The following is a 26,166-nucleotide window of genomic DNA, read 5'->3' as shown; positions in this document are numbered from 1 at the left end:
GTGAAATTGCTTTTGTCCATTTAGATTTTTAAGAAACTGTGGAATTGTTTGCCAAAGTATTTTTACCATTTTACGTGAAAGTACCAGTTGTTCCACATTATCATCAGCAGTTGGTTGTGTCACTCTTCTTTTTTTTTTTTGGGCCGCGGCATGCGGGATCTTAGTTCCCCTACCAGGCGTGGAAGCCTGTAGTCTTAACCACTGGACCACCAAGGAAATCCCGGTTGTGTCACTCCTTAATTTTAGCTATTCCAGTTGGTGTATAGGTGTAGTTTTAATTTACATTACCCTGATGACTAATGATGTCTAATGTCATTTTGTCTATTGGCCATTTATTTAGTTTTTTGTGGACTTTTCCCTGTTTTTAAAATTGAGGCTGTCTTTTTACTATTGAATTATAGGAGTTCATATATTCTGGATATAGGTCCTTTGGCACATATATGTCTTATAGTATTTTCTCCCAATTTGATGATCTTAAGTTTTTAATTTAAAATTTAGTTTAGTTTGATTTAATTTATAAATTAATTTCAACTTTTATGGTTATTGCTTTCTGTGCTGAAGAAATCTTTATGTTGCAAAGATTTTTCTCTTGTGTTTTCATCTAAAAGCTTTGTAGTTTCAGCTTTTATTTTTAGTCCTGTGATCTAGAATTAATTTTTGTGAAGTAGGAATTGAGCTGTTTTTTTTTTTCTGTATGGAAATACAGTTGTTGAAGTACCAATTTATTGAAAACATCTTCGTTTCGGTACTGAATTGCTTTGACATCTCTGTCAAAGTCAGTTGACTATAAAAGTGTAAGTCTATTTCTAGACTCTTCTGTTCCGCTGATCTATTTGTCTGTTCTAATGCCAGTACCATACAGTTTTATTAGCATAGCTCAGGCTTTTTCAGGCTTGGCGCTGTTGAGTTTTGGGGCCAGATAATTCTTTGTTATGGCAAGGTATCTTGTGTATTGCGTGTGTTGTTGGATGTTTAGCAGTATCTGAACCTTTACCCACTATTTTTGCCAGTAGCATTCCTTCATCCTCCAGTAGGAACAACCAAAAATGTCTCCAGACTTTGCCAAATGTCTGTGGAAGGGCAAAAGTCACTGGTTGAGAAACGCTGGTGTAGATCTGTAGAAGTCTGAAGTAAGGTAGTGTAAGTTCTCTAGCTTCATTCTTTTCTCAAGAGTATTTTGATTTTTTAAGTTCTCTGTATTTCCATGTAAATTTTAGAATGTTAATTTCTGTTTTTAAAAGTAAGCTTGCTCAAATTTTGATTGAGATTGTGTGGAAGCTGTAGAAATATTAGGAGAGAATCAACAATTAACAATACTGAATCTCGTAACTGCAAACCGTACTATCTCTTAATTATTACAGTAATTTTTGTTGATTCCTGGGGATAGTCTATCTAAACAATCGTCATCAGTGAATATCCCCCTCTTTCGATCCTGATTTTGGTAATTTGTGATTTCTCTTTTTTCCCCCCCTCAATTCATTTAATCAGGGACTTACCAACTTTACTAATCTTATCAAAGAACTGACTTTAGGGTTTGTTATTTTCCCTATTGTCTGTTGCCTTATTTAACTGATTGCTTCTCTTTTATTATTCCTTTCTTTCCACTCATTTTTTTCCTTTCTAATTCTTAAACATTTAAAGGTATATATTCTCGTCTAAGTAAATTGTGGTATTTTTATTATTTCAGTTTGAAATATTTTTAATCTCCATTGTGATTATTTAGAAGCAATTTTCAAATATTTGGAGACTATCTAGATCTTTATTTTTATTTTTAATGGTTTCTAATTTAATTGCATATGGTCAGAGAACCATACTCTTTAAGGTTTCAGGGAGGTTTATTTGTTTTGGTTTCTTTTGTCTACTCATTGAGATTGGTTTTATGGTTCAGCATATGATAGGTCTTGGTGGATGAGGATGTTCCCTGTCCACTTGAAAGCGTATTCTACAGTAGTTGGGTATGGTATATTATAAATGTTAGGTCAGGGTAGCTGATAGTGTTGTTCAGATTTATATCCTTTGTGATTGTTTTTTCTTTTCTTAATATTAAATACCGAGAAAGGAGTGTTAAAATTTCCAACTATAATTGTCAATTTATCTGTTTTTCTCTTTAATGCCAATTTTTGCTTCATGTATTTTAAAGTATGATTAGGGGCATACGCATTTATAATTATGTCTTCCTAATGTTTGATGTTTTTATGAGTATAAAATGTTTCTTTGTAAATATATTTGGAATATATTTTTTCTTGGAATATATTTTTTCTTATGTTCATATAGCTGCTCCAGTTTTTTTTTTTAAGATTAGTGTATCTTTCTCTATTTCAGTTTTTAATCTGTTTTTAGTTGTATTTGTTTATTTTTTGGCTGCATTGGGTCTTTGTTGCTGCTCGCGAGGGCTTTCTCTAGTTGAGGTGAGTGGGGGCTACTCTTCGTTGCGGTGCACCGGCTTCTTTCTCATTGCGGTGGCTTCCCTTGTTGTGGAGCACCAGCTCTAGGTGTGCGGGCTTCAGTAGTTGTGGCACGCGGGCTAAGTAGCTGTGGCTCACGGGCTGTAGAGAGCAGGCTCAGTGGTTGTGGCGCACGGGTTTAGTTGCTCCGCGGCGTGTGGGATCTTCCTGGACCAGGGATCGAACCCGTGTCCCCTGCATTGGCAGGCGGATTCTTAACCTTTGTGCCACCAGGGAAGTCCTGTGTTTTAAAATTATGCGTCTTGTAGACAGCAGATGGTTAGGTCTTGCTTTTTTTTCTTCTATTTAGTTTCATAATTTCTTCCCTTTGATATGAGTGTTTTAGTCCATTGTTGTTTATTGTAAGTATTGATGTAGTTAGATTTAGGTGTGACATTTTACTTTTTTTTTTCCATTTGTTTCTTTTGTTGTGTGTTTTTTTGGGGGGAGTTTGTTTTTAATTGTTTTTTTTTCATGCCTTCTTTTGGGTTAATCAAATATTTTATAGCAGCAGTTCTCAAAGTTTGATTTGGGGGTCCCTGGGACATCTGTGACCACGAAAGTTCAAAACTTAATATGAGTAATACTAAGGTGTTATTCACCCTTTGATGCTCATTTTCCCATAAGTATACGGTATAATTTGCTCATTTTCCCATAAGTATACGGTATAATTTCCACAGGCTACATGACACATTATATCACAAAAAATTGAATGCAAAAGCAGATGTGAGAATCCAGTTATTTTAAGCCCAAACATTAGTTTGCAAAAATGTGAAACAGCTATTTTTCTCATTTTTTGTTTTTTTGGAAAATATAGTTATTCCTTTAAAATGTTAAATTTATGTTAACATGTGCCTTTATTATTGTTACTTTTAATTTTTAATGTGGTAAGCATTGACAGATACATACAGCCCACATAAAGAAAAATTCTTTGGTGTCTTCATTGATTTTCAAACTGTTAAAAGGGTTCCTGAAACCAAAAGTTGGGAAGTGTCTTGTTTTATAATATTTAATTTTGATTTCGTCTGTTGACGTTTCAGATACATCATCTTTGTGTTATTTTAAAAATTGTCACTCTAGGCTATGGATTATAAATTGCATCTTAAATTTACCACAGTCTTAAAAGTTAATATTGTACCACTTGATATAAATTATATAAACCTTGAAATAACATTTTTCCATTTACCTTCCTCCTGGCTATGTGCTACTATTGTTTCTTAAATTTGTGTGTGTGTGTCCATAATACAGTATTATTGATAGTTGTGAGAAAAAATATATAGTCTCTTAAGTGTAGCCTTTTAGGTATACACACATTTACCATTTCTGGTGATCTTTATTCCTTTCTGTAAATCTGAGTTATCATTTGGTTTAATTTACCTTTAGCCTAAAGAACTTCCCTTGGCAATTTCTGTAGTATAGGTCTGGTTGCCATGTAGTCTCAGCTTTTATCTGAAGTTTTTAATATAAATTTTTATTATTCTACATTTTTAAAGGGTGATTTCACGGAATATGGAATTCTAGGCAGACACTTTTTTCCATCTGTTTTTAGTTCCATCATTATGCATTCAAATTGTTGTTTTCTAAAATAGAGTTTTAGAGATTTTGTAATTGTTATCTGCAGGAGGTTTAGTCCAACAAAGCTATTTTGCCATTTTAGAAGCTACAAGTCTTTAAATTCATTTTTGGAATTGCTTTTATTTTCAATCCCAATTCGTATTGTTTCACATTAGGTCTCTGCATATATGCTATGTCTCTTATTATCATTTCCATCCATTTGGATTGCGCTGTTTTGGGATTTCTCCAACCTTTCTGTTTATTTTTCTTCTTTCTTTTTTTAAATTTATTTTTTATTTATTTACATCTTCACTTACATCTTTATTAGAGTATAATTGCTTTACAATTGTGTGTTAGTTTCTGCTTTATGACAAAGTGAATCAGTTATACATATACATATGTTCCCATATCTCTTCCCTCTTGTGTCTCCCTCCCTCCCACCCTCCCTATCCCACCCCTCTAGGCGGTCACAAAGCACGAGCTGATCTCCCTGTGCTATGCGGCTGCTTCCCGCTAGCTATATACCTTACATTTGGTAGTGTATATATGTCCATGCCTCTCTCTCACTTTGTCACAGCTTACCCTTCCCCCTCCCCATATCCTCAAGTCCATTCTCTAGTAGGTCTGTGTCTTTATTCCTCTCTTAACCCTAGGTTCTTCATGACATTTTTTTTTCCCTTAAATTCCATATATATGTGTTAGCATACGGTATTTGTCTTTCTCTTACGGACTTACTTCACTCTGTATGACAGACTCTAGGTCTATCCACCTCATTACAAATAGCTCAATTTCGTTTCTTTTTATGGCCGAGTAATATTCCATTGTATACATGTGCCACATCTTTTTTATCCATTCATCCGATGATGGACACTTAGGTTGTTTCCATATCTGAGCTATTGTAAATAGAGTTGCAGTGACCATTTTGGTACATGACTCTTTTTGAATTATGGTTTTCTCAGGGTATATGCCCAGTAGTGGGATTGCTGGGTCATATGGGAGTTCTATTTGTAGTTTTTTAAGGAACCTCCATACTGTTCTCCATAGTGGCTGTACCAATTCACATTCCCACCAGCAGTGCAAGAGTGTTCCCTTTTCTCCACACCCTCTCCAGCATTTATTGTTTGTAGATTTTTTGATGATGGCCATTCTGACTAGTGTGAGATGATATCTCATTGTAGTTTTGATTTGCATTTCTCTAACGATTAACGATGTTGAGCATTCTTTCATGTGTTTGTTGGAAATCTGTATGTCTTCTTTGGAGAAATGTCTATTTAGGTCTTCTGCCCATTTTTGGATTGGGTTGTTTGTTTTTTCGTTACTGAGCTGCATGAGCTGCTTATAAATTTTGGAGATAATCCTTCGTCAGTTGCTTCATTTGCAAATATTTTCTCCCATTCTGAGGGTTGTCTTTTGGTCTTGTTTATGGTTTCCTTTGCTGTGCAAAAGCTTTGAAGTTTCATTAGGTCCCATTTGTTTATTTTTGTTTTTATTTCCATTTCTCTAGGAGGTGGGTCCAAAAGGATCTTGCTGTGATTTATGTCGTAGAGTGTTCTGCCTGTGTTTTCCTCTTAAGAGTTTGATATTTTCTGGCCTTACATTTAGGTCTTTAATCCATTTTGAGCTTATTTTTGTGTATGGTGTTAGGGAGTGATCAAATCTCATACTTTTACGTGTACCTGTCCAGTTTTCCCAGCACCACTTATTGAAGAGGCTGTCCTTTCTCCACTGTACATTCCTGCCTCCTTTATCAAGGATAAGGTGACCATATGTGCGTGGGTTTATCTCTGGGCTTTCCATCCTGTTCCATTGATCTGTCTTTCTTTTTTTGTGCTAGTAGCATACTGTCTTGATTTCTGTAGCTTTGTAGTATAGTCTGAAGTCAGGGAGCCTGATTCCTCCAGCTCCGTTTTTCGTTCTGAAGATTGCTTTGGCTATTCGGGGTCTTTTGTGTTTCCATACAAATTGTGAAATTTTTTGTTCTAGTTCTGTGAAAGATGCCAGTGGTAGTTTGATAGGGATTGCATTGAATCTGTAGATTGTTTTGGGTAGTTGAGTCATTTTCACAATGTTGATTCTTCCGATCCAAGAACATGGTATATCTCTCCATCTATTTGTATCATCTTTAATTTCTTTCATCAGTGTCTTATAATTTTCTGCATACAGGTCTTTTGTCTCCTTAGGTGGGTTTATTCCTAGATATTTTATTCTTTTTGTTGCAATGGTAAATGGGAGTGTTTGCTTAATTTCTCTTTCAGATTTTTCATCCTTAGTGTATAGGAATGCCAGAGATTTCTGTGCATTAATTTTGTATCCTGCTACTTTGCCAAATTCATTGATTAGCTCTAGTAGTTTTCTGGTAGCATCTTTAGGATTCTCTATGTATAGTATCATGTCATCTGCAAACAGTGACACCTTTACTTCTTCTTTTCCGATTTGGATTCCTTTTATTTCCTTTTCTTCTCTGATTGCTGTGGCTAAAACTTCCAAAACTTTGTTGAATAATAGTGGTGAGAGTGGGCAACCTTGTCTTGTTCCTGATCTTAGTGGAAATGGTTTCAGGTTTTCACCATTGAGGACAGTGTTGGCTGTGGGTTTGTCATATATGGCCTTTATTATGTTGAGGAAAATTCCCTGTAATTCCCCAGATCATACTGCCTACTACTTTTCTAGTCAGGCAGTCAGCTGTTATTTATTGAGAATCTGTATGTGAAACAACGATCTGAGCATTTATCAAATTAAATTATTTTCATCATGTCACTAATGCTTGAGAAAATGCGTTGGCTCTCAACTTTACCACATCACATTTAAATTCATTGGCCTAACTTTAAAGATTCTCCTTAATATCCCAGGTGTTTGCCTTTCCTATTTTGTGTTTCATCTGCCTTTTGCATCAGGCAATTCTTTTGACTTCTCATTTCTTTCAGCATGTATTCTGTTCATTTTAGTCTCTCATCTGAAGTGCTCTTTTTTCTAACTATACCCCATAAATACAAGTACCTAAAAATCTGTCTCCAAGGTGCAGTCTCCTGTCTGTAAATAAATACTAACATTGAAATTAAAAGTTGTTTTCTTTTTTTTAATTGTGCAGAGTAGTGAATGCCTGCATCATTTCTAAAGTAGTTATGTGAGTTCCTTACATCACCAACCAGATGGTAAAGTTTTGAAGATAGGGGCCATACTTTTGTTATTCAATACAGTCTTGAATACAATGGCTCCTCAATGAATAGTCATGCAATAAACATTATCTCCAATGTGCTAAATTCTGTGGCAAGGACACAGGTGGAAGAGCTTTTCCCAGTTACTTGATACTTTCAAAATTTAAACAAGAAAATAAAAAGAATATAAATTTTTTGGTTCATGAGTTGGAGTTGGTGATAGATGGTAGGAAGGAAGGGTCACAGTTGGGAAAATGTGATACACTGGATGGAATTTCTATTGCAGGTAAATCATAGGATCCTTGTTAGGAGCAGACTCCTAATTAGCCTTATTATTAAAAGATGTTGTGTGTATTTGAAGGGTTTGTCGGGAGAGGGTGGAAGCATCTTCGAGTTTCATGATACTGTGATGAAAATAAGTGGGAAAAAATTGGAAACTGCAAAGAGCTTATTAAGAATTTTTTAACACTCTTATTCATATACTATCTATGTTACAGGCACAGCATTTATTTCGTGTTGACAGTTGCTAGGCAGAAAAGTTAATGTTTTCACTCATCTGTTTTTCTGTTTATCTAAATTAAAAAAATGTTTTTTCTTCCTTATGTTACAGTCTTGGCCCTTTAGTGAGTAAAGTGAAAGAATACCAAGTAGAGACAATTGTAGATACCCTCTGCACTAACATGCTTTCTGATAAGGAGCAACTTCGAGATATTTCGAGTATTGGCCTTAAAACAGTAATTGGAGAACTCCCTCCAGCTTCCAGTGGTAAGCAAGAATGCTTTTTTCTCCTATTTCCCTTTTATAAATGGAGGTATTTCTCCTCCACCGTTTTTTTTTTTTTTCCTCCTGACCAGGGAGGGAGAGAGGTATCTATCCCTAAAAGATCTTTGTAAAAAAATGTCCAGAGTCTTATTTTTGCTTAAAAATATTATTTTGATTGAATTTAAGTATCTCTTTGGAATACCAGTTCTGAAGGATTTTTATGTTGGAATAAGATTTTATATTGTATTAAATGTGACTTGCAGAATAGAGTTAAGCCAGCCTATGCAATGAGAGAAAAGGTAACCAAAATCATGAGTTATTTCTGATTAGCTTTCTATTTTCAGTGTTAATTTTGCTTTGCTTTAGAATTTATGATGTAAAACTTAGCACCATTAAGACAGCTGTGAAAGAGTTCAATTTACTAGTATCTTTAATTACGGCTGAGCCTTTTATAGCTACTTATAATTTTTTTTAAATTTAAAACTACAATTAACGAATTTGTCAAGTAATTAGCTTTTGACCTCTGACAGATGTTTATGTAATGTAAGTTTTAGAATTTGTCTTGACTGCTAAGCTACAGGCTAAAATTTCAGGCTAAAGTTACTGTCTCATCTGCAAATGGGGTGGAATTACTCTCTTTCATGGAAAGAGGTATATTGGTAATAATGTAGTCTTAGTATGTAGTTTTCACTCATTTACTTAATAAATATTTATTATTCTCTATGCTAGGTATCGTGCTAGATAGTGCGTGTATATTATTTCACTGTCTAAAAATGTCAGTCATATGGGAGGTCTTAAATGTAGATTGTTGATAAGGGAACTGAAATTCAGAGATTAAGTTAATTCATCCAAAGTTTTGATTACCTGGTTGGATGAAGATTCATACCCATTATCTTTTAATCCAAAGGTGATGGTTTTTTTCACTGTATCATGCCAATGTTACTTTATTTCACCAACTCTGAAGTATGTTATTTATAGTTGTATTAGCTACATTGATATTTTCCTCATTTTTTCCCTCTCATTGAAACATGTTTGTTTTTAGCTGATTTCTGGCTCTAACAAGAATTCTATTAACCATTCAGATTTTTACTTTCACAGTTTCTTGTTTCCTTTTTTTTCTCCCTGGTCAGTAACAACACAGATCTACTTTAAAATAGTCGTAATCTTTATTGATGAGTCTCCTGGAACAACATTTCTACTTTGTTTGGATTGGAAAGGATCTTATTAGGTTACTAGTAAAGAGGACTTAAATAGAGAAAAATGTCATCACTGCTTTCCAATCTAGAGGTGTAAGCACTACAGTTACTATTAGCTCCATAGCTGGCATTCGTGCCAGTGCACAGAAATAGTTGTCCAGTAGACTTTACTGAATCGATACTGTTTTCCCTGTGTCGTGTACTTCTGCAGCGGGGTCTGATTCTTATGTCTAATAAATTATTTGATTGAAAAACAACCTGTTTTGAAACATATTTTTCTTCTTTAAGATTTTTTTTGATGTGGACCATTTTTAAAGTTTTTATTGAATTTTTTACAATATTGCTTCTGTTTTATGTTTTGGTTTTTTGGCCTCGAGGCATGTGGGATCTTAGCTCCCCAACCAGGAATCGAACCCGCGCCACCTGCGTTGGAAGGTGAAGTCTTAACCACTGGACCGCCAGGGAAGTCCCTTGAAACATTTTTCTGACATGGATCTCTTGAGTCAGTTTTAAAATCAAGTTTAGAGTTGCTGAGTATTTGCTAACTAGCATGAATATAAGGTGGAATTCAACATACTTGCCTTGAAATCATAATCGGTTTCTTATTCATGCAGGCTCTGCATTAGCTGCTAATGTATGTAAAAAGATTACTGGGCGTCTTACCAGTGCAATAGCAAAGCAGGAAGATGTCTCTGTTCAGCTAGAAGCCTTGGATATTATGGCTGATATGTTGAGCAGGTAAACATGACTTGTTTGTATTACTTATAATACAAATATTTGTGCATTTATTAAGAACCCTTTCGGATAAATATAATAAAACTTGGTCTAAAATTATTCATGTTTAAATTGTGTCTGTTTTATAAATGTGTGTGGTTAGGAGTGAGGGAAGAAAAAACTAATTATATTATCATGTAATACTGCATAGCAAGCATATTTCTTGTAGTTTTGAAAAATAATAAAATTTGTGACTTAAACATTTCAGCAGAGTTTTTATATTTTGTTTTACTCTTTGATGTTCTTGAATACAGTGATCTACTTGGATAAGGAGATGTGCTGGTAGGAGTGGCAAGTTTTCCAGTTAAAATAATGCTGGTATTCTTCAGCAGCCATGTTTTTTTAGAGCATGTCTTTTGAGGGTGGAAGGAACTTGGCTTTATATATTTGTTGCTTTTCTTCTTTTCCTCTGGAAGTCAAACTTGGGAATATAGAAAGAGATCTAAGCAACTCCAAGGGGGAAGTAACCTTAAAAGACCTGTCAGTATCAGTTTGTCCCTGATTCTTATAATCATTATATGTCATCATTATTTGTCTGTTATTTGTGGCTAATTCACTTGAACTTGAAAATAATCAAGTGCCTTCATGTGGTACAAATATATAGTAAAAGTGAAGAGCTATCATCCTAGCCCACACAGAGCTTATACTTTGCTATATGAGGTAAGAACACAAATGGCTATAATGTAAGGCAGAATTGGACTAAATATTAACGGAGAGTATAGTGTATTTGGGGGTTTAAAATGGAAAGATCCAAGAAAGTTTGTTATGGAAACAGTGGCATTTGAATTTAGTTTTGAAAAGTGGGTAGGGCACAGGTGTCTATGCTTAAACCTAGAATATATCAGAATATGTAAGTAGTCTTGAGTTGGGAAACATTGTATTCTAATTTTCCAGAATATAGAATGAATAGAAAAGTGGTAGGAGATCACTTTGATACATTGGAGTCTTGTTGAGGAGGGTGAGGAATTTATGCTTAATTTGATAAGTAGTGAAAATTCAGTTAGACCTGTTTTTTTTTTTTTTTGTGATACATGGGCCTCTCACCGTTGTGGCCTCTCCCATTGCGGAGCACAGGCTCCGGACGCGCAGGCTCAGCGGCCATGGCTCACGGGCCCGCGGCATGTGGGATCTTCCTGGACCAGGGCACGAACCCGTGTCCCCTGCCTTGGCAGGCAGACCCTCAACCACTGCGTCACCAGGGAAGCCCCTCAGTTAGACCTTTTGTCCTGTGTGTGACTTGATCACTAGCACTGTCCTGGCAGGACACAGACGTTTGACTGCTATTGAGTCATTGAACTGCACATGTGAAATGATTTGAAAGAGAGGGTTGGACCAACAAGATCGTTGAAACTTAGTGTGTAGATTTGTAGAGGAAAGACAATAGGGAGAAGGGGTAATCAAGAGGTGGTCAGAGGGCAGACATTTCAGTAGTACTTGGACATTTTGTATTTATTTGTTTTCTTTTTATTTTATTTTAAGGCAAGGAGGACTTCTTGTTAATTTCCATCCTTCAATTCTGACCTGTCTGCTCCCCCAGTTGACCAGCCCTAGACTTGCAGTGAGGAAAAGAACCATTATTGCTCTTGGCCATCTGGTTATGAGCTGTGGAAATATAGTTTTTGTTGATCTTATTGAACATCTGTTGTCAGAGTTGTCCAAAAATGATTCCATGTCAACAACAAGAACCTACATACAATGTATTGCTGCTATTAGTAGGCAAGCTGGTCATAGAATAGGTAAGAAATATTTATGTATTGAAAAGTTTTCTTTAAAAAATATTAACGAATGTTTATAAGAACTAATATGCTTTTCTTAGGTGAATACCTTGAGAAGATAATTCCTTTGGTGGTAAAATTTTGTAATGTAGATGACGATGAATTAAGAGAGTACTGCATTCAAGCCTTTGAATCATTTGTGAGAAGGCAAGTTTTTAAGATCTATATTTTTCAAATAAAAATTTTTCTTAAGAATAGAGTAATAATTAAGATGTAGATTAGGTGGGTGAGGAGAAATGGGTTTTAATGACAGCTGGGATTGAGTTTTGGATTTCAAATGTGTTTTAATTAAGTTTTTATTAAATAATAACTGATAACCAATACAGTATTTGAAGTGAATATCATCTTTATTTTAAAATACAATCCTTACATTTAGTTTGAAATGTTTCCTTCTTATTGTTAGGACTTTTCTTAAAGAACTTGGGAAAGGTATTTATAATTGTCTTTCAGTTTACTTTAATGATGTAGTCTTTATCCTGAGAGAGTACCAGGATAAATTAATTATCTGGTCAGAAATGTATACTAGTGAGTTTCATCTCTCTTCAACAGTTTTTGAGATGTGTTACAGCCATTTTGCTAGGGCAGTGATTCTCAGTTTTGGAACCTTGGTTCTAATAATAAAAACTGTATTTATGTACAAGAAGGCCACACTGGCTAAGTAGTGAGATTTGGGGTTTTTTTTTTTTTTGCTTTTGGCTAGAGTTGACAGTGTAGTAGCACAGTGTCTTGAGACTTCACTGTTGTTATTTGCAGTAATTATAAGCAGTTATTTGCCACTCATGGTTTTTGATAAGGAGCTTTTATAGTCATATCAAATTGTTAAAATCAGAAATTGTGGGATGCATTTCTGTCCTTTTAATTGAGAAATACAAATTATTTCTTTATTGTTGGGCATTTATTATATGTTCTGTCTTTTCTCAACATAAAGTTAGAAGACCAAGCCTAGATGAATGTACACTGGCATTTTCACCAATAATCCTAGTTACTGAAGATACATTTATCTGGGCTTGGTGTTCTAGCCGTGTGTTGAGAAGATAGAGCGTATACAGATTTCTCTGTGTGACCCCACACTAACTACGTCATACCATTTATTATAGGAATCATCTGACTTCAGAGATGTTAAAGTGTGTGTGGGGGTGTGGAGTTCATCTTAAAATTGATTAAATAAGAGTAATTTGAAATGTAAATCTTTTTTAAAACATGAAGTCAGTGGGAGGGAAAGATGAAGGATCATTGGTGTTGAGGGCTGGAAACCACTTTCCTATACTATGTTAAAGGGAAGGGGAAAATATCTGGCAATAAAGCAAAATTGGCAGATACTGAATCAAGGAGAAAAGTATAATTATTCAAGGCAGCTTTTGTTTTTTTCTTCAGATGTCCTAAGGAAGTATATCCTCATGTTTCTACCATTATAAACATATGTCTTAAGTATCTTACTTATGATCCAAATTATAATTATGATGATGAAGATGAAGATGAAAATGCCATGGATGCAGATGGTGGTGATGATGATGACCAAGGTATTTCAAATTAAGTAGAAGGAATTTGTTACATTTTCATGAAAGACCCAGTGTTATAGATGGAGGTGATTCTTACCCAGATTGTGCTGTTTGTTTGTTTGCTTATGATAGTGAAAGTGGAAATAACCACAATATTCAACAAGAGCAAATTGATTAAAAAAATTATGGGGCATCCATGTATTGAACTGCTATGCAGCATGTCCAAAATCATGTTCCTGTTAAAGCAGTTAATAAGTTGAATGAAAAGTGGGTAGCAAAAATTACTGTCCCAGTTTTATTTTATTAAATATGGTGAAAAAAATGTAACTAGTGTTTTTCTCTTGGCAAGCAATTATAAGTGACTTTTGTTCTTTATTTTTCACATTTTCTACAAAGTGTTTTTGTAAGGAGGGAAATGAATGTTATTTTAAAAATTGTACCTATAGATAACATTCATAGCAGTTTGGTTGGTTTCATACATAGTTACTTTAATGAGAAATCCTAAATATTGTTTGAGGCTCCATTTAACTTTCATGAATAATTTAAGCATTTCTGAGGCTCGTACGATTGATGTCATTGTGCTGTGATTTGTGGTATTTACTCTGGAAAGGAGTAGCACTTCAAGGACACAGGGTTGCTCATGTTTAGTTGTTTCTGCTAGTATTAAAAGAATCATAATAGAAATGTTTAAGTTATTAGGTATATGCATCGGTGGATTTCCTGTTAGTTATACTTTTAAGTTTGATTCTTTGAATGAATTTAGGTAATGACTTTGCTCTAAAGTCTGTAGTAATTTCATCCATCTTTTTTTTTTAAAAAAGGGTGGATAAAACCTCTCTTAATCCCATTTTAGAGTCAAGCAGGTACCGCCTAATTTCTCTACACTACAACAGAACTCTTCAAAAGAACGAATGCTCTCCAACTCCTTTTTTCCTCTTTTCTCTTAAATCCAGTCTTCAGTGATTGCCAGTGACCTCAAATGTTTGAGTCTGCCTATTCCTCAGTTCTCAGCAGCATTTCTGTATTTAACTTCCAGGATACCACACCCTCCTATCTTTGTGATTACTCCTTTTCAGTCTCTGTGCTGGTTCCTCTTCATCACCCTGACCACTATACTTTGGAGTATTTCCAGGCTTAGTCCTTGACTTCTCTGTTATGTTCTTATGATCTTGTTGATTTCATCTAGTCTCTTAGCTTTAATATCAATATGCTGAAAAGCCAAATTTTACCTTTATCCCAGACCTTTCCTGTGAATTCCAGGTTCATATATGCAACTGCTTAACTGATTTACTGCTTAGATGTCTAAAATATCTTCTCTCCACCCTTCCCCCACTGCTTGCCCGAACCTGTTTCTTCTTTAGACTTCTCCATCTCAGAATGGCACCTCCATTCTTCTTAGTTTTTCAGGCCAAAAACTTTGGGGTTATACCTGATCGCTTCTTTTACACACCCTCCTCATCCAGTCTCCCATCTCAGGGCTTTCCCCTTACTTCATACTCAGATCTATCTCCCTTTGCAGCATTTTTATTTTCTTCATTACACCTAATCATTTTCTGATACACTGAAATTATTTTCTACCGTACCAGGATGTAAGCTTCATGAAGGAAGAGATTTTATTTTAGTCTTTCTTTATCAGTTGCTTTATCCCAGTGCCTAGGACAGTGCTTGACACACATTAGACACTCAGTAAATGTGTTATATTAACGAAGGGAAACCTTAGCTTATAATAGGAATATCCTTTGAAAAAAGGAGTAGCATTTTATGTTCCAGATTTTTTGATTGTTGGTTTTTTTAGTGTGGTAAGTACCAATGTTGAATAACAAGCCAGGTCCTTCGGCTGCTTTATCAGGTACATGGATTATACCTAATAAATATCTTTTTATCATAGTGTTATTGTAACTTATAAAACCAACATAATTTTCGTGATTAAGCTGTTTAATTTTTTATAACCTTTAAGTATATTTTTGTAAAGTAATTCCTATAGTTGGGTTGCCATTGGAAATTTTTCATTTATTTGTGTGCTTTAAAATAATCTATTTGGTAGTACCCTATAATTTTTCTTCAAATAGGTATTGGTGAATAAATCAAACGCCTTGGTTTAGCAGTATTTGGTTGGGTTTTACTATAAACTGCTAAGATGAAATTAAGTAAGCCTTCTGGAGATTGGAAAATTTTCCAAGGCATAGTTGGCTACATTTAGCTGTCACTAAGCTAATTGGAATATAAGCCAAAGAAGTGATGATATCTTTTTTCTGCCACTGAGGAATCATTTCAGGACTATAGTTCTTATATCTAAGAATAACGAAATTATTGTTAGTAATTTTAGACTGTCCTGAGAACTGCTAATATGTAGGCCATCCTTCTGACTTCATGTTACCCAACTGATTCGGCTTGATGTTGTTAGAAGGAAATAATTTTTGGAGATTTCACGCACACAAAAGTTAGCAAGAATAGTAAGTGAGAGAGAATTGTTAATGCTTATGCTTGGAATATTGCTTTAATGTTTAACAGGAGTTTGGAGAAGCTGGTGCTCTGTTATGTGGGCAGAATTTTCTTGTTATAATTGAGAAAGTATAGTTTATTTAAGCTGTATTAAGATAATATCTTGAAAGGTTGAGAATATGCATATTCGTTCCTAATAGCCCATCAACAAATTTAGTGAAAAGCCTTGTAGTCACAAAGAAAGCTGATGTCAGGATTCTTTTTCTCCCCTGAAAAATTAGTTTCACAGCATGACCTGGGATTGGTGATCATTCTTTTTATCACATCATCTATATCACAAGTTTATTTTATAGTTTATCTTATAAACTCCCCAGTTGTTTGTTTGGTTTTCCTGTAGTGTCAAGTGAACCTTTTGAATTGAACTTCTATTCACATTATTTTAAAAGGCTGGGACATTTATGATTTTACAAATATTTATAATCTGAAGAAGTTTAATATGTTAATAAATGATTTTAAAGAGTTAATAAGCAGCTCATTACCCATAAATGAGAAAATGTTTAACAAATTAAAAACGCAATCAGATAATTTTTCTTTAGAGGTTTGTTTGTGTGTAAATTTTTATAAGTAAATTCTGCCTCCGATTTAAGTACTAGTTCTTTTTAAGCCTATCTATTGCTGTGTATCTTAGTGGAAAGTTAGAAAACTATCTTAGTTATGAATATCAGTTCACTTTCTATATTAAACTTTTCTTATGATCAATAGCCTGTTAACATGAAAACTTCTCTTCAGGGAGTGATGATGAATACAGTGACGATGATGACATGAGTTGGAAAGTGAGACGTGCAGCTGCTAAGTGCTTGGATGCTGTAGTTAGCACAAGGCATGAAATGCTTCCAGAATTCTACAAGACCGTCTCTCCTGCACTGATATCCAGATTTAAAGAGCGTGAAGAGAATGTAAAGGCAGATGTTTTTCATGCATACCTTTCTCTTTTGAAGCAAACTCGTCCTGTGCAAAGTTGGCTGTGTGACCCTGATGCAATGGAACAGGGAGAAACACCTTTAACAATGCTTCAGAGTCAGGTCAGTTTAAAAGTGTGTTTTAAAAGTCATGCTAATAAATGTGGTCTTTTAAAGTGGCGTTTTTATATGGAAATACGAGTTCCAGAATAGCTTTAGAGAAACAGTTCTGGGATGTGTTTGTATAGTAGTTTATGGATGCTCATATTACATTACTTGTAAATAATTTACTCTGATTGAAGTTTTCTTGATTCTTCTTGGCTAAACAATATGAGCTTTAAGATTCAGTGAAGTAGTCTTTATCTTTGATTAATGGAGAAGTCTTAGGGCAGTGGAATTAGACAACTTGTGTTCATAGCTTCCTTCCCTCCTAATTTAGCTGTGTGATCTTGGACAAGTTATTTAGACATTTTATTAAGCCTCACTTTTCTCATTTGTAGTAAGGGTTTACTTAGAACTGTCTACCCAGGGTTGAGATGATATGATCTGTGTAAACATACAGTGAAGCCTGCTACATAGTATTTATATATACCAGCTATTGTTATTGATAAAATACATATTTTTTTCACTTGAGGACATCTTTTCTAAGATCCTAAATGTTAGCTCTATATAGCCCCCATTTGTTGAATATTTAGTACATGCTAGGTATTTTCCTATCTTATATGCAGTCTCTACAGCAGCCCTATGGGGTACATATTTGTCCATTTTTGTAGATTACAAAACAGATGTTGAGAGGGACTAAACAACTAAACCAGAGGAGGGGATGTACATGCCATATCTATCTTGTTTTCAAGTAGTAAAAATTTTAAAAGTTTGTGGTGAACTTAAAGGTGAACACTGAAGATTGATTGTAGAAGGAAAAGAAAAAGTGTATGGAGGACATAAGCAATTGACTAAGTATATGGAAAGCAGATAAAAATCACAGGAAATTTTGATGATGCTGTGGTGAATTAATTAGATAGATGTTTTCTTTTGCCTCTAGTTCTCTCACATCATTGTTCGATATGGTATGTGTCTGTATCCTGGCATCCATAAGATTTATTGGTAAATTCCCTGTTTAGGATTTACTGACTGACATTAGGAAGTTTAGAAGCAGATGTCTTTGAATCTTGTTCCTGCCACTTGTAACTACATTTGAAGTGAGGTTGATTTCATTGTAACAGCCAACGAAAAGCAAACACAAGGACCCATTTAATGGTTTCTTTTCTATAATTTGTCTTTTTTCTTTAATTGCTTGTATGTGCTATTTCAGTTTCAAAAACCATTTATAAATTATGCTCCTAAAGTTTTGGTTGAAAATTATTTTATTGTTTAGATCTCTATTTAGTCTTGTGCATTTCATAAGTAAAATTAATCAAGGAAGACTTTTGTTGCTCTGTAGAAAGCTAATGATAGCTTTTCTCTGCTCTCTTATTTATCAGTATCAAGCAAATATAGTTTCAAGAGAACATATATAGTAGATGCAACAAAGTTTGTATTGTACAAATTGTTGACAGTTAGTGGAATTAGGAATTTGAACAAAAAAATTCTTCCATTTGTCCCCAGCCCCTGTAATTTGTGTTAAGTGTACTGAGGAAGTACCAGTAGCTGAACCAGCTAATGAGCACTTGATAATTACAGGTTCCCAACATTGTTAAAGCTCTGCACAAACAGATGAAAGAAAAAAGTGTGAAGACCCGACAGTGTTGTTTTAACATGTTAACTGAACTGGTAAATGTATTACCTGGGGCCCTAACACAACACATTCCTGTACTTGTACCAGGTATGAAAGAAATAGTAAATCACTTTTGGGACTTATTATAGACTTTATTAAGACTTAGATAAGCTTAAATAATTGTCTCCTTGAAAAGGATAATTTGTGACAACTTTGCACATGTAACTAACTTTTTTACAGAACCATTGGATACCTAAAGTTAAAAGTTTAAAATCGTACCCTAAAATTTTTTACTTTAATATTTATCATAGCTTGTGGAATTTCGACTGCTTTAGAGATAATATATAGTGGGAACTTCAGCAGTCTTTTAGGGATTTGTTTTAAATTTTAAAACTAGCTTTAAATTCATAAAGGTGCCATGGATATAAAAATACTGGATTTTTCTTTTTTGGTTGGGTTTTAGGAATTATTTTCTCACTGAATGATAAATCAAGCTCATCAAATTTGAAGATTGATGCTTTATCCTGTCTGTATGTAATCCTCTGTAACCACTCTCCTCAAGTCTTCCATCCTCATGTTCAAGCTTTGGTCCCTCCAGTGGTGGCTTGTGTTGGAGATCCATTTTACAAGATTACATCTGAAGCGCTTCTTGTTACTCAACAGCTTGTCAAAGTAATTCGTCCTTTAGATCAGCCTTCCTCGTTTGATGCGACTCCTTACATCAAAGATCTATTTACCTGCACCATTAAGAGGTTAAAAGCAGCTGACATTGATCAGGAAGTCAAGGAAAGGGCTATTTCCTGTATGGGACAAATTATTTGCAACCTTGGAGACAATTTGGGCTCTGACTTGCCTAATACCCTTCAGATTTTCTTGGAGAGACTGAAGAATGAGATTACGCGGTTAACTACAGTGAAGGCGTTGACACTGATTGCTGGGTCGCCTTTGAAGATAGATTTGAGGCCCGTCCTGGGAGAAGGGGTTCCTATCCTTGCTTCATTTCTCAGGAAAAACCAGAGAGCTTTGAAACTGGGTACCCTTTCTGCTCTAGATATTCTAATTAAAAACTATAGTGATAGCCTGACAGCTGCCATGATTGATGCAGTTCTAGATGAGCTCCCACCTCTTATCAGCGAAAGTGATATGCATGTTTCACAGATGGCTATCAGTTTTCTTACCACACTGGCAAAAGTGTATCCCTCCTCCCTTTCAAAGATAAGTGGATCCATTCTCAATGAACTTATTGGACTTGTTAGATCACCTTTATTGCAAGGGGGAGCTCTTAGCGCCATGCTAGACTTTTTCCAAGCTCTGGTTGTCACTGGAACAAATAATCTAGGATACATGGATTTGTTGCGCATGCTGACTGGTCCAGTTTATTCTCAGAGCACAGCTCTTACTCATAAGCAGTCTTATTATTCCATTGCCAAATGTGTAGCTGCTCTTACTCGAGCATGCCCTAAAGAAGGACCAGCTGTAGTGGGTCAGTTTATTCAAGATGTCAAGAACTCGAGGTCTACAGATTCTATTCGCCTCTTAGCTCTACTTTCTCTTGGAGAAGTTGGGCATCATATTGACTTAAGTGGGCAGCTGGAACTAAAATCTGTCATATTAGAAGCCTTCTCATCTCCTAGTGAAGAAGTCAAATCAGCTGCATCCTATGCATTAGGCAGCATTAGTGTGGGCAACCTTCCTGAATATCTACCATTTGTCTTACAAGAAATAACCAGTCAACCCAAAAGGCAGTACCTACTGCTTCATTCCTTGAAGGAAATTATTAGCTCTGCATCAGTGGTGGGCCTTAAACCATATGTTGAAAACATCTGGGCCTTATTGCTAAAGCACTGTGAGTGTGCAGAAGAAGGAACCAGAAATGTTGTTGCTGAATGTCTAGGCAAACTCACTCTAATTGATCCAGAAACTCTCCTTCCACGGCTTAAGGGGTATTTAATATCAGGTGGGTACCTAAATTTTCTTATCTAAAAAAATTTTGTTTATTAGCAGTTGTTGCCTGGAAAGATTGCTAATGCTGAAGTTAAAACATTTCTGTATCTTGTTATATGTAGAACCTATTGCCTTATGTTATTGATATGGAGCCATATTCAAAGGACACCTTGTTGTTTAAAAGGATAAAGAGAGTGTAGTTAGATAATGATTAAATAAATCTGTTGTAGTTTCTAGTGTTTAATGTATTTTAATGTTACTCTTGTCTTAACGTGGGACAGATGTCTCTTGAATTAATGTAGCCAGAGGAGCTTGCTAGAATTAATTACAGTACTAAAATTGGTGAACTAACCTGGTTCAAATGAAAGATTCTAGAAGAGTTTTCAGATTACCAGTGTCAACCCCTGTTGTCCCAGGAGAAGATAATAAAGGCTATTCATCCTTAGAAATTGCTTTCATTTTTAATAAAAATCTTCACAGTCATGTAGTGGTTTAACCAGTTCCCTTTTGTGAGGGATAGAGCCTCGACTGCTGGTCTCGCAGGCTGCCTCCTTCCTGGTAGAAATTGTTCCTTTTGAAATCTAATGGAATTACGTTTCATAAGATGAGTAAACTTTGCTTCATTAGTATCCTGGAAGTAATAAGAAATACCCCTCTTGACCAAAGAGAGGTTTTTTTTTGTTTTTTTATTATTTTTGGCTGTGTTGTTGGGTCTTCTTTGTGGTGTGCGGGCTTCTCACTGCGGTGGCTTGTCTTGTTGCGGAGCACGGGCTCTAGGCACGCGGGCTTCAGTAGTTGTGGCACATGGGCTCAGTAGCTGTGGCTCGCGGGCTCTAGAGCACAGGCTCAGTAGTTGTGGCGCACGGGCTTGGTTGCTCTGTGGCATGTGGGATCTTCCCGGACCAGGGCTCGAACCCGTGTCCTCTGCATTGGCAGGCAGGTTCTTAAGCACTGCGCCACCAGGGGAGCCCAACCAAAGGGAGTTTTAAGGAATTAAAGACCCTGGTGTTATTTGAAGTGGTTTGAAAATGATAAAGGTGTCCATGGATTTTAGTTGACTTAAATACCAATAGACTTAAAATTTATTTTTAATTAGGCTCATCATATGCCCGAAGCTCAGTGGTTACAGCTGTGAAGTTTACTATTTCTGATCATCCACAGCCTATTGACCCCCTATTAAAGAACTGCATAGGTAAGTGGAAATGAAGATGAATATACTGAATAACTAGTTAACTGTCAAAAAACGAATCATTTCAATAGCTAAATATATCACCAAGGAACTAAAATGCTTTTAAGGGTCTGGTAATTCTTTCATAAAAAAAATAATTTTGCAAATAGCTGAAATTTAGTAAATATGCTAGGATGTCTTTAAAGTCAACTTACACATTCGATAATCATATTTTGGGAATGACGTAAAGTAAACTAATGGGTAAAGGAAAAAGATATATGATCTATCTGACTAATCTGAAGTTCTTCCCAGTTGTAAATGAATCACATTTGAGCTTGTGATGGCCCCAGTTCTTCGTTATTACTTGTATCTCTCCAGCTCCCAAGGGGATCTTTGGAGGCTTTTAAATTTAAGGTAGAAATTTAAGAATAAAAAAGATAATTCTTGTGGTAATTAGTTCTACCAACCTAAGAGGAGCTATCCAAGAAAGAAAAGGGCCATCTCTTTCTATGAAGACAAGAATTAGCTTTTAGTGTTATTTTCCATGATTTTATAACTTCCCTGTGTTGTTTTCATCATCAGTTTTCCTAGAGCTTTTAGTAACTAAACTCTCTGGTGTTTTCTTGAAGACAAGAATGGGGATACCAGCAGAGAGGATAGAGGGATATGGCAAAGAAGCTTTGCAGTTTCATGCCATTTAAAAAACACAGTCTAAAAGAAAAGAACTACCGAAAGGGATTACCAATTCAGAGTAAGGGGGACATGGGGGATAAATGGGTGCCAACACTGAGACCTAGAATTAATTCAAAGAAAGTCTCTATCAGAAGATTCTTGCCTTTGTTCCCCTCGCCTCTTTTTGCTTTGATATATTTACTCACATTTTTGTCATTGTACAAGATACAGCAAGGGAAGAGACCTGTGCCAGATCTTTAGAGACATCTTTCTAGGTTGACAACAGTCAGCCAGTGTGCATCATTGGTATAGTTATTCAGTCAGATGATTATCATTCTGTTTGTTTAAAATTGAAATTCCTAGACCAAGTTGTTGGGGACCACTGATCCTAGACCACGTCACCATTTGTCTATCATAATAGCAATACTGTTTGTGCTTTACTGAAAGCAATTCACCATGATAGTAATTCTAAGCAAACAGAGGTGAGGAGGTTTAGTCTGGTACATTTAAATTCTTTTTGAACCCAAGCTACCTCTTAACCTTTTTTGTAGTCAGAACTTTCCTGGGTGGTGTTCAACCTTGAGTTTACCAACCTATGGTGTCTGAAGTATTTTTTTCCCCCTCCCATTTCTTCATATTGCTGTTGTGATACATTTAAGTCTTCTCATACCTTTTTTCCCCTGTGTATTCTAAAAGATTGCTTATGGTAGGGTTGAGATGACATAATGATGAGTAGCTCTGTGTGAATATCACCTGTGTACCAGACACTGTGTTCAGTAATGTACGTATAAAATTCTCATTTTATAAACTGGGAAACTGAAGCTCTTGCCTACAGTAACTTGCCAGAAGTTGGTCATACAGTTGACAAGTGAAGCAGTGTGGATCACTGTCTGTATGACTCCAAAGATCTTTGCACTATAATTTCTTTCCCCTGTGTGGAAGAACAACCAGACATATCTGTGTTTAAAGTGGCTAGGTGCTTTCTTTAGCTTTTTGTCCTACGGTAGGTTTCAGTTTCTTCCTTTTTGTATTCTTAGACCTCTTATCTATTTCTTGTTAAAGATAAAAATAGGCTTTGGGAGGCACATTTCTCCGTCATCTGATAAATTATATACTTGTTAACAGTATTCCATCTTTATCAAGCAGTGGCTCTGTCCCCACCTTGCTTATCTTTTGAACTCAGGTTTTTAAATTTCACTTTTGGAATTTAAAATTTAAAGTAAATATAATGTAAACTTCATCTGAGCATAAATTTATTTGACTTGTCCACAGCTGTATCCCCACTGCTTCATGCCATAAATGCTCAATAAATGTTTTTTGAATGAGTGAAAAAAAATTCCATTTTTGTTGGTGCTTTTTTAGTGCGAGTACTAATTTTGAATTTTAAGGAGAATCATTCAAGTTACTAGTTCTTGTGGTTGCTGGCTCCATCACTTTTCTATGTCACCCACCTGTTAAATCAACTATCTATAAAAGTAATGGGGAGCTTTTGGGGCTCTCACTCCTTACCTTTTGCATTTAAAGGTGCTGAGAATAGGTTTATCAGTTAAGTCCACTCACATTCAGACATAATAGTTTACCTGTTGTCAAAAGAAATTATATAGCTCACTTAGGATTTCATCATATTCCATGACCCACATTGAAGAACAATAATAAACTGTCAATTTAGGAAAATAATATAATGCATATTTTAAGCTTACCATGACTCTGTTGCTTCTCTTTCAATTTTTCAGGTGATTTCCTAAAAACTTTGGAAGACCCAGATTTGAATGTAAGAAGAGTGGCCTTGGTCACATTCAACTCAGCAGCACATAATAAGCCATCATTAATAAGGGATCTTCTAGATACTGTTCTTCCACATCTTTATAATGAAACAAAAGTTAGAAAGGAGCTTATAAGAGAGGTAAGTTAGATTGCACTGTTTACCTAAGCTTGTCTTTTACTTTCTAGTGTATCTATGTATTTTGTTTTATTTCAACAGGTAGAAATGGGTCCATTTAAGCATACAGTTGATGACGGCCTGGATATTAGAAAGGCAGCTTTTGAGTGTATGTACACACTTCTAGACAGTTGTCTGGATAGACTTGATATCTTTGAATTTCTAAATCATGTTGAAGATGGTTTGAAGGACCATTATGATATTAAGGTAAGATGTTTGTGCCTGTTTATAGAATGTTTTAGAAGAAGACTTCGCTAGTGGCTTTCACCTTTGTAATCTACTCTTGTTATTAAGTGAGAAAGATTGGTTTGCTTGTCATGATTTTAGTGTGTTATAAACTAATATGCAAAAGTAATAGCGATGCAGTGTGACATCAGTTGACATACAGGAAAAATCCAGAAACCTTTTTATTGGAGGAGGACGTCAATATCAAGAGTTTCGTTAAAGGATAAGAGGAAGAACTGTTTTCAAATACACAAAGCAATCTGTAAAAGCAACCATAGAGAAATTATACTTCATGCTTCTTAGGTTTAGAGCATGAACTTTGCTCATAACTGCTTTTTGTTTTCCTGTTTGCTTAAGTCCGTTTAAAATGTCAACTATAAAAGGGTGATTTGAAAAATCTTTTTCTTCTAGTCAGGACCTTTGGTCAAGCAGGGCAAAAGTGGTAGTTGAGCAGTAACTCATCCATACTATCAGAACTCCAGCTTTCACGTTTCCATAATGTAATATGGAATAACCTGACCCCTCCGGAACTCAATGAAAAGAGCCCTGAAAGAATAGGATCCTTTTATTTCTACAGTTTATGGTCTAAGAGAAAAGATTATGGGTTACTGGACTTTATGGATTAATCTGAATAAGCAGGCTTTTTGTTTTGTTTTTTTAGTGAAATTTGCAAAGACAGTAGAAACTTCTTATAAAGCTTTTCTTCTAGTTCAATTATTTTCTTATTCACTGATTGTTCCATCTGGTGCACATGAGCTTTATAAAAAATACTGAGTCTGTGGCCCTATCCCGATGAGTGAAGTAAAAATACGTATATTTGTTAAGCTCCCCAGCTGTGCTGTGTGGTCAGGATTGAGAACCACTCTTTTAGTTCTGTACTCTAGGACCGTGACCATCTATCATGATAGATAAAGGTAACTCTAGTACTTGTGGGTAAAATTCCTTAGACAAGATTTGAGGCAATTCTGTGTGATTCCAATGGCAGATTACATTAAAATGAAACTTAATGGTACAGCTTAGTCATTTTCCTTTCAAAAGCTTTGTCAGAATTTGGGATTTGTCTTTAGAAAATAATGCAAAATCTAAATTTTGTCTCTTTTATTCATAATAGATGCTAACATTTTTAATGTTGGTGAGACTCTCTACCCTTTGTCCAAGTGCAGTACTGCAGAGGTTGGACCGACTTGTTGAGCCATTACGTGCTACATGTACAACTAAGGTAATGTTGATGTCATTGATTTAGGCCAGACTTAGTATGTTCAGGATCCCTAGTTGATTCTATACTGTGGTTTTCCAAATTTAACTATGCTAGCACCCTTATGTAGCAGTTTGTTTCAAAAGTTAACTTATTATTCCTATTCCTCACTTCCTTCAAACGTGGATGTTTTAGAAAGCTTAGTACTGTTAAATGCTATTCTCAAACGTTTGTTATAACAATCTGACACATATTTTTAAAGTACTGATATGGGTTAAAGTGTGATAGGGCCACAAAAGAGGAGGAAATGTTTAATTCTGGTGGAGGAGGGGGTGGGGGGGTCACAGAAGGCTTCATATGCACGTGACAGCATTTAAAATGCACCTTGAGAAGTCAGGATTGTTTTAGGTCCAGAAGGTGAAACAGGACTTTTCATACAAAAATAATTATATGAATTAAGGCACAGAGATGTCAGTACATGACATGTTTGAAGAATAATGAATAAACAAGGTAGCTAGAGGGGTAGTTTCTTGATTGATTGATTGATAGAGGACAAAGTAGGACTTGCTAATAAGCAGATCCCACTCTTGGTTTTTATAATGGGCCTTGTATAGAATATTCCCTTAAAAGGAGATACAGAGCTACTACTAAAAAGAAGTTTCAGAGCAACTCTGCTTGAAGAATAATGTGCCTTTTGGATCTATGAAAGAGTAGCTGTGCTTTATTTATATGTGCTTAAATTTATTTAT

At 35.3% G+C, this 26,166-nt stretch overlaps 1 protein-coding gene across 2 annotated transcripts in view; it reads left to right on the top strand.

Annotated features, from left to right (window-relative positions):
• The window catches only part of CAND1 (cullin associated and neddylation dissociated 1), a 62,247-nt gene that overhangs the window by 25,718 nt on the left and 10,363 nt on the right, over positions 1-26,166 (top strand). For both annotated transcript variants that reach the window (XM_032645126.1, XM_032645127.1), the window contains exons 3-14: positions 7,764-7,918; positions 9,726-9,849; positions 11,365-11,621; positions 11,702-11,807; positions 13,035-13,180; positions 16,391-16,683; positions 18,241-18,382; positions 18,738-20,231; positions 21,315-21,410; positions 23,792-23,961; positions 24,040-24,204; positions 25,334-25,441. In XM_032645126.1, the coding sequence (XP_032501017.1) occupies positions 7,764-7,918; positions 9,726-9,849; positions 11,365-11,621; positions 11,702-11,807; positions 13,035-13,180; positions 16,391-16,683; positions 18,241-18,382; positions 18,738-20,231; positions 21,315-21,410; positions 23,792-23,961; positions 24,040-24,204; positions 25,334-25,441 (3,256 nt within the window). The remainder of the gene's footprint in view (positions 1-7,763; positions 7,919-9,725; positions 9,850-11,364; positions 11,622-11,701; positions 11,808-13,034; positions 13,181-16,390; positions 16,684-18,240; positions 18,383-18,737; positions 20,232-21,314; positions 21,411-23,791; positions 23,962-24,039; positions 24,205-25,333; positions 25,442-26,166) is intronic.

Source organism: Phocoena sinus, chromosome 10, assembly GCF_008692025.1.
Source record: "Phocoena sinus isolate mPhoSin1 chromosome 10, mPhoSin1.pri, whole genome shotgun sequence".
NCBI classification, from domain to species: domain Eukaryota; kingdom Metazoa; phylum Chordata; class Mammalia; order Artiodactyla; family Phocoenidae; genus Phocoena; species Phocoena sinus.
This window is presented reverse-complemented; position numbering and strand designations above follow the sequence as displayed.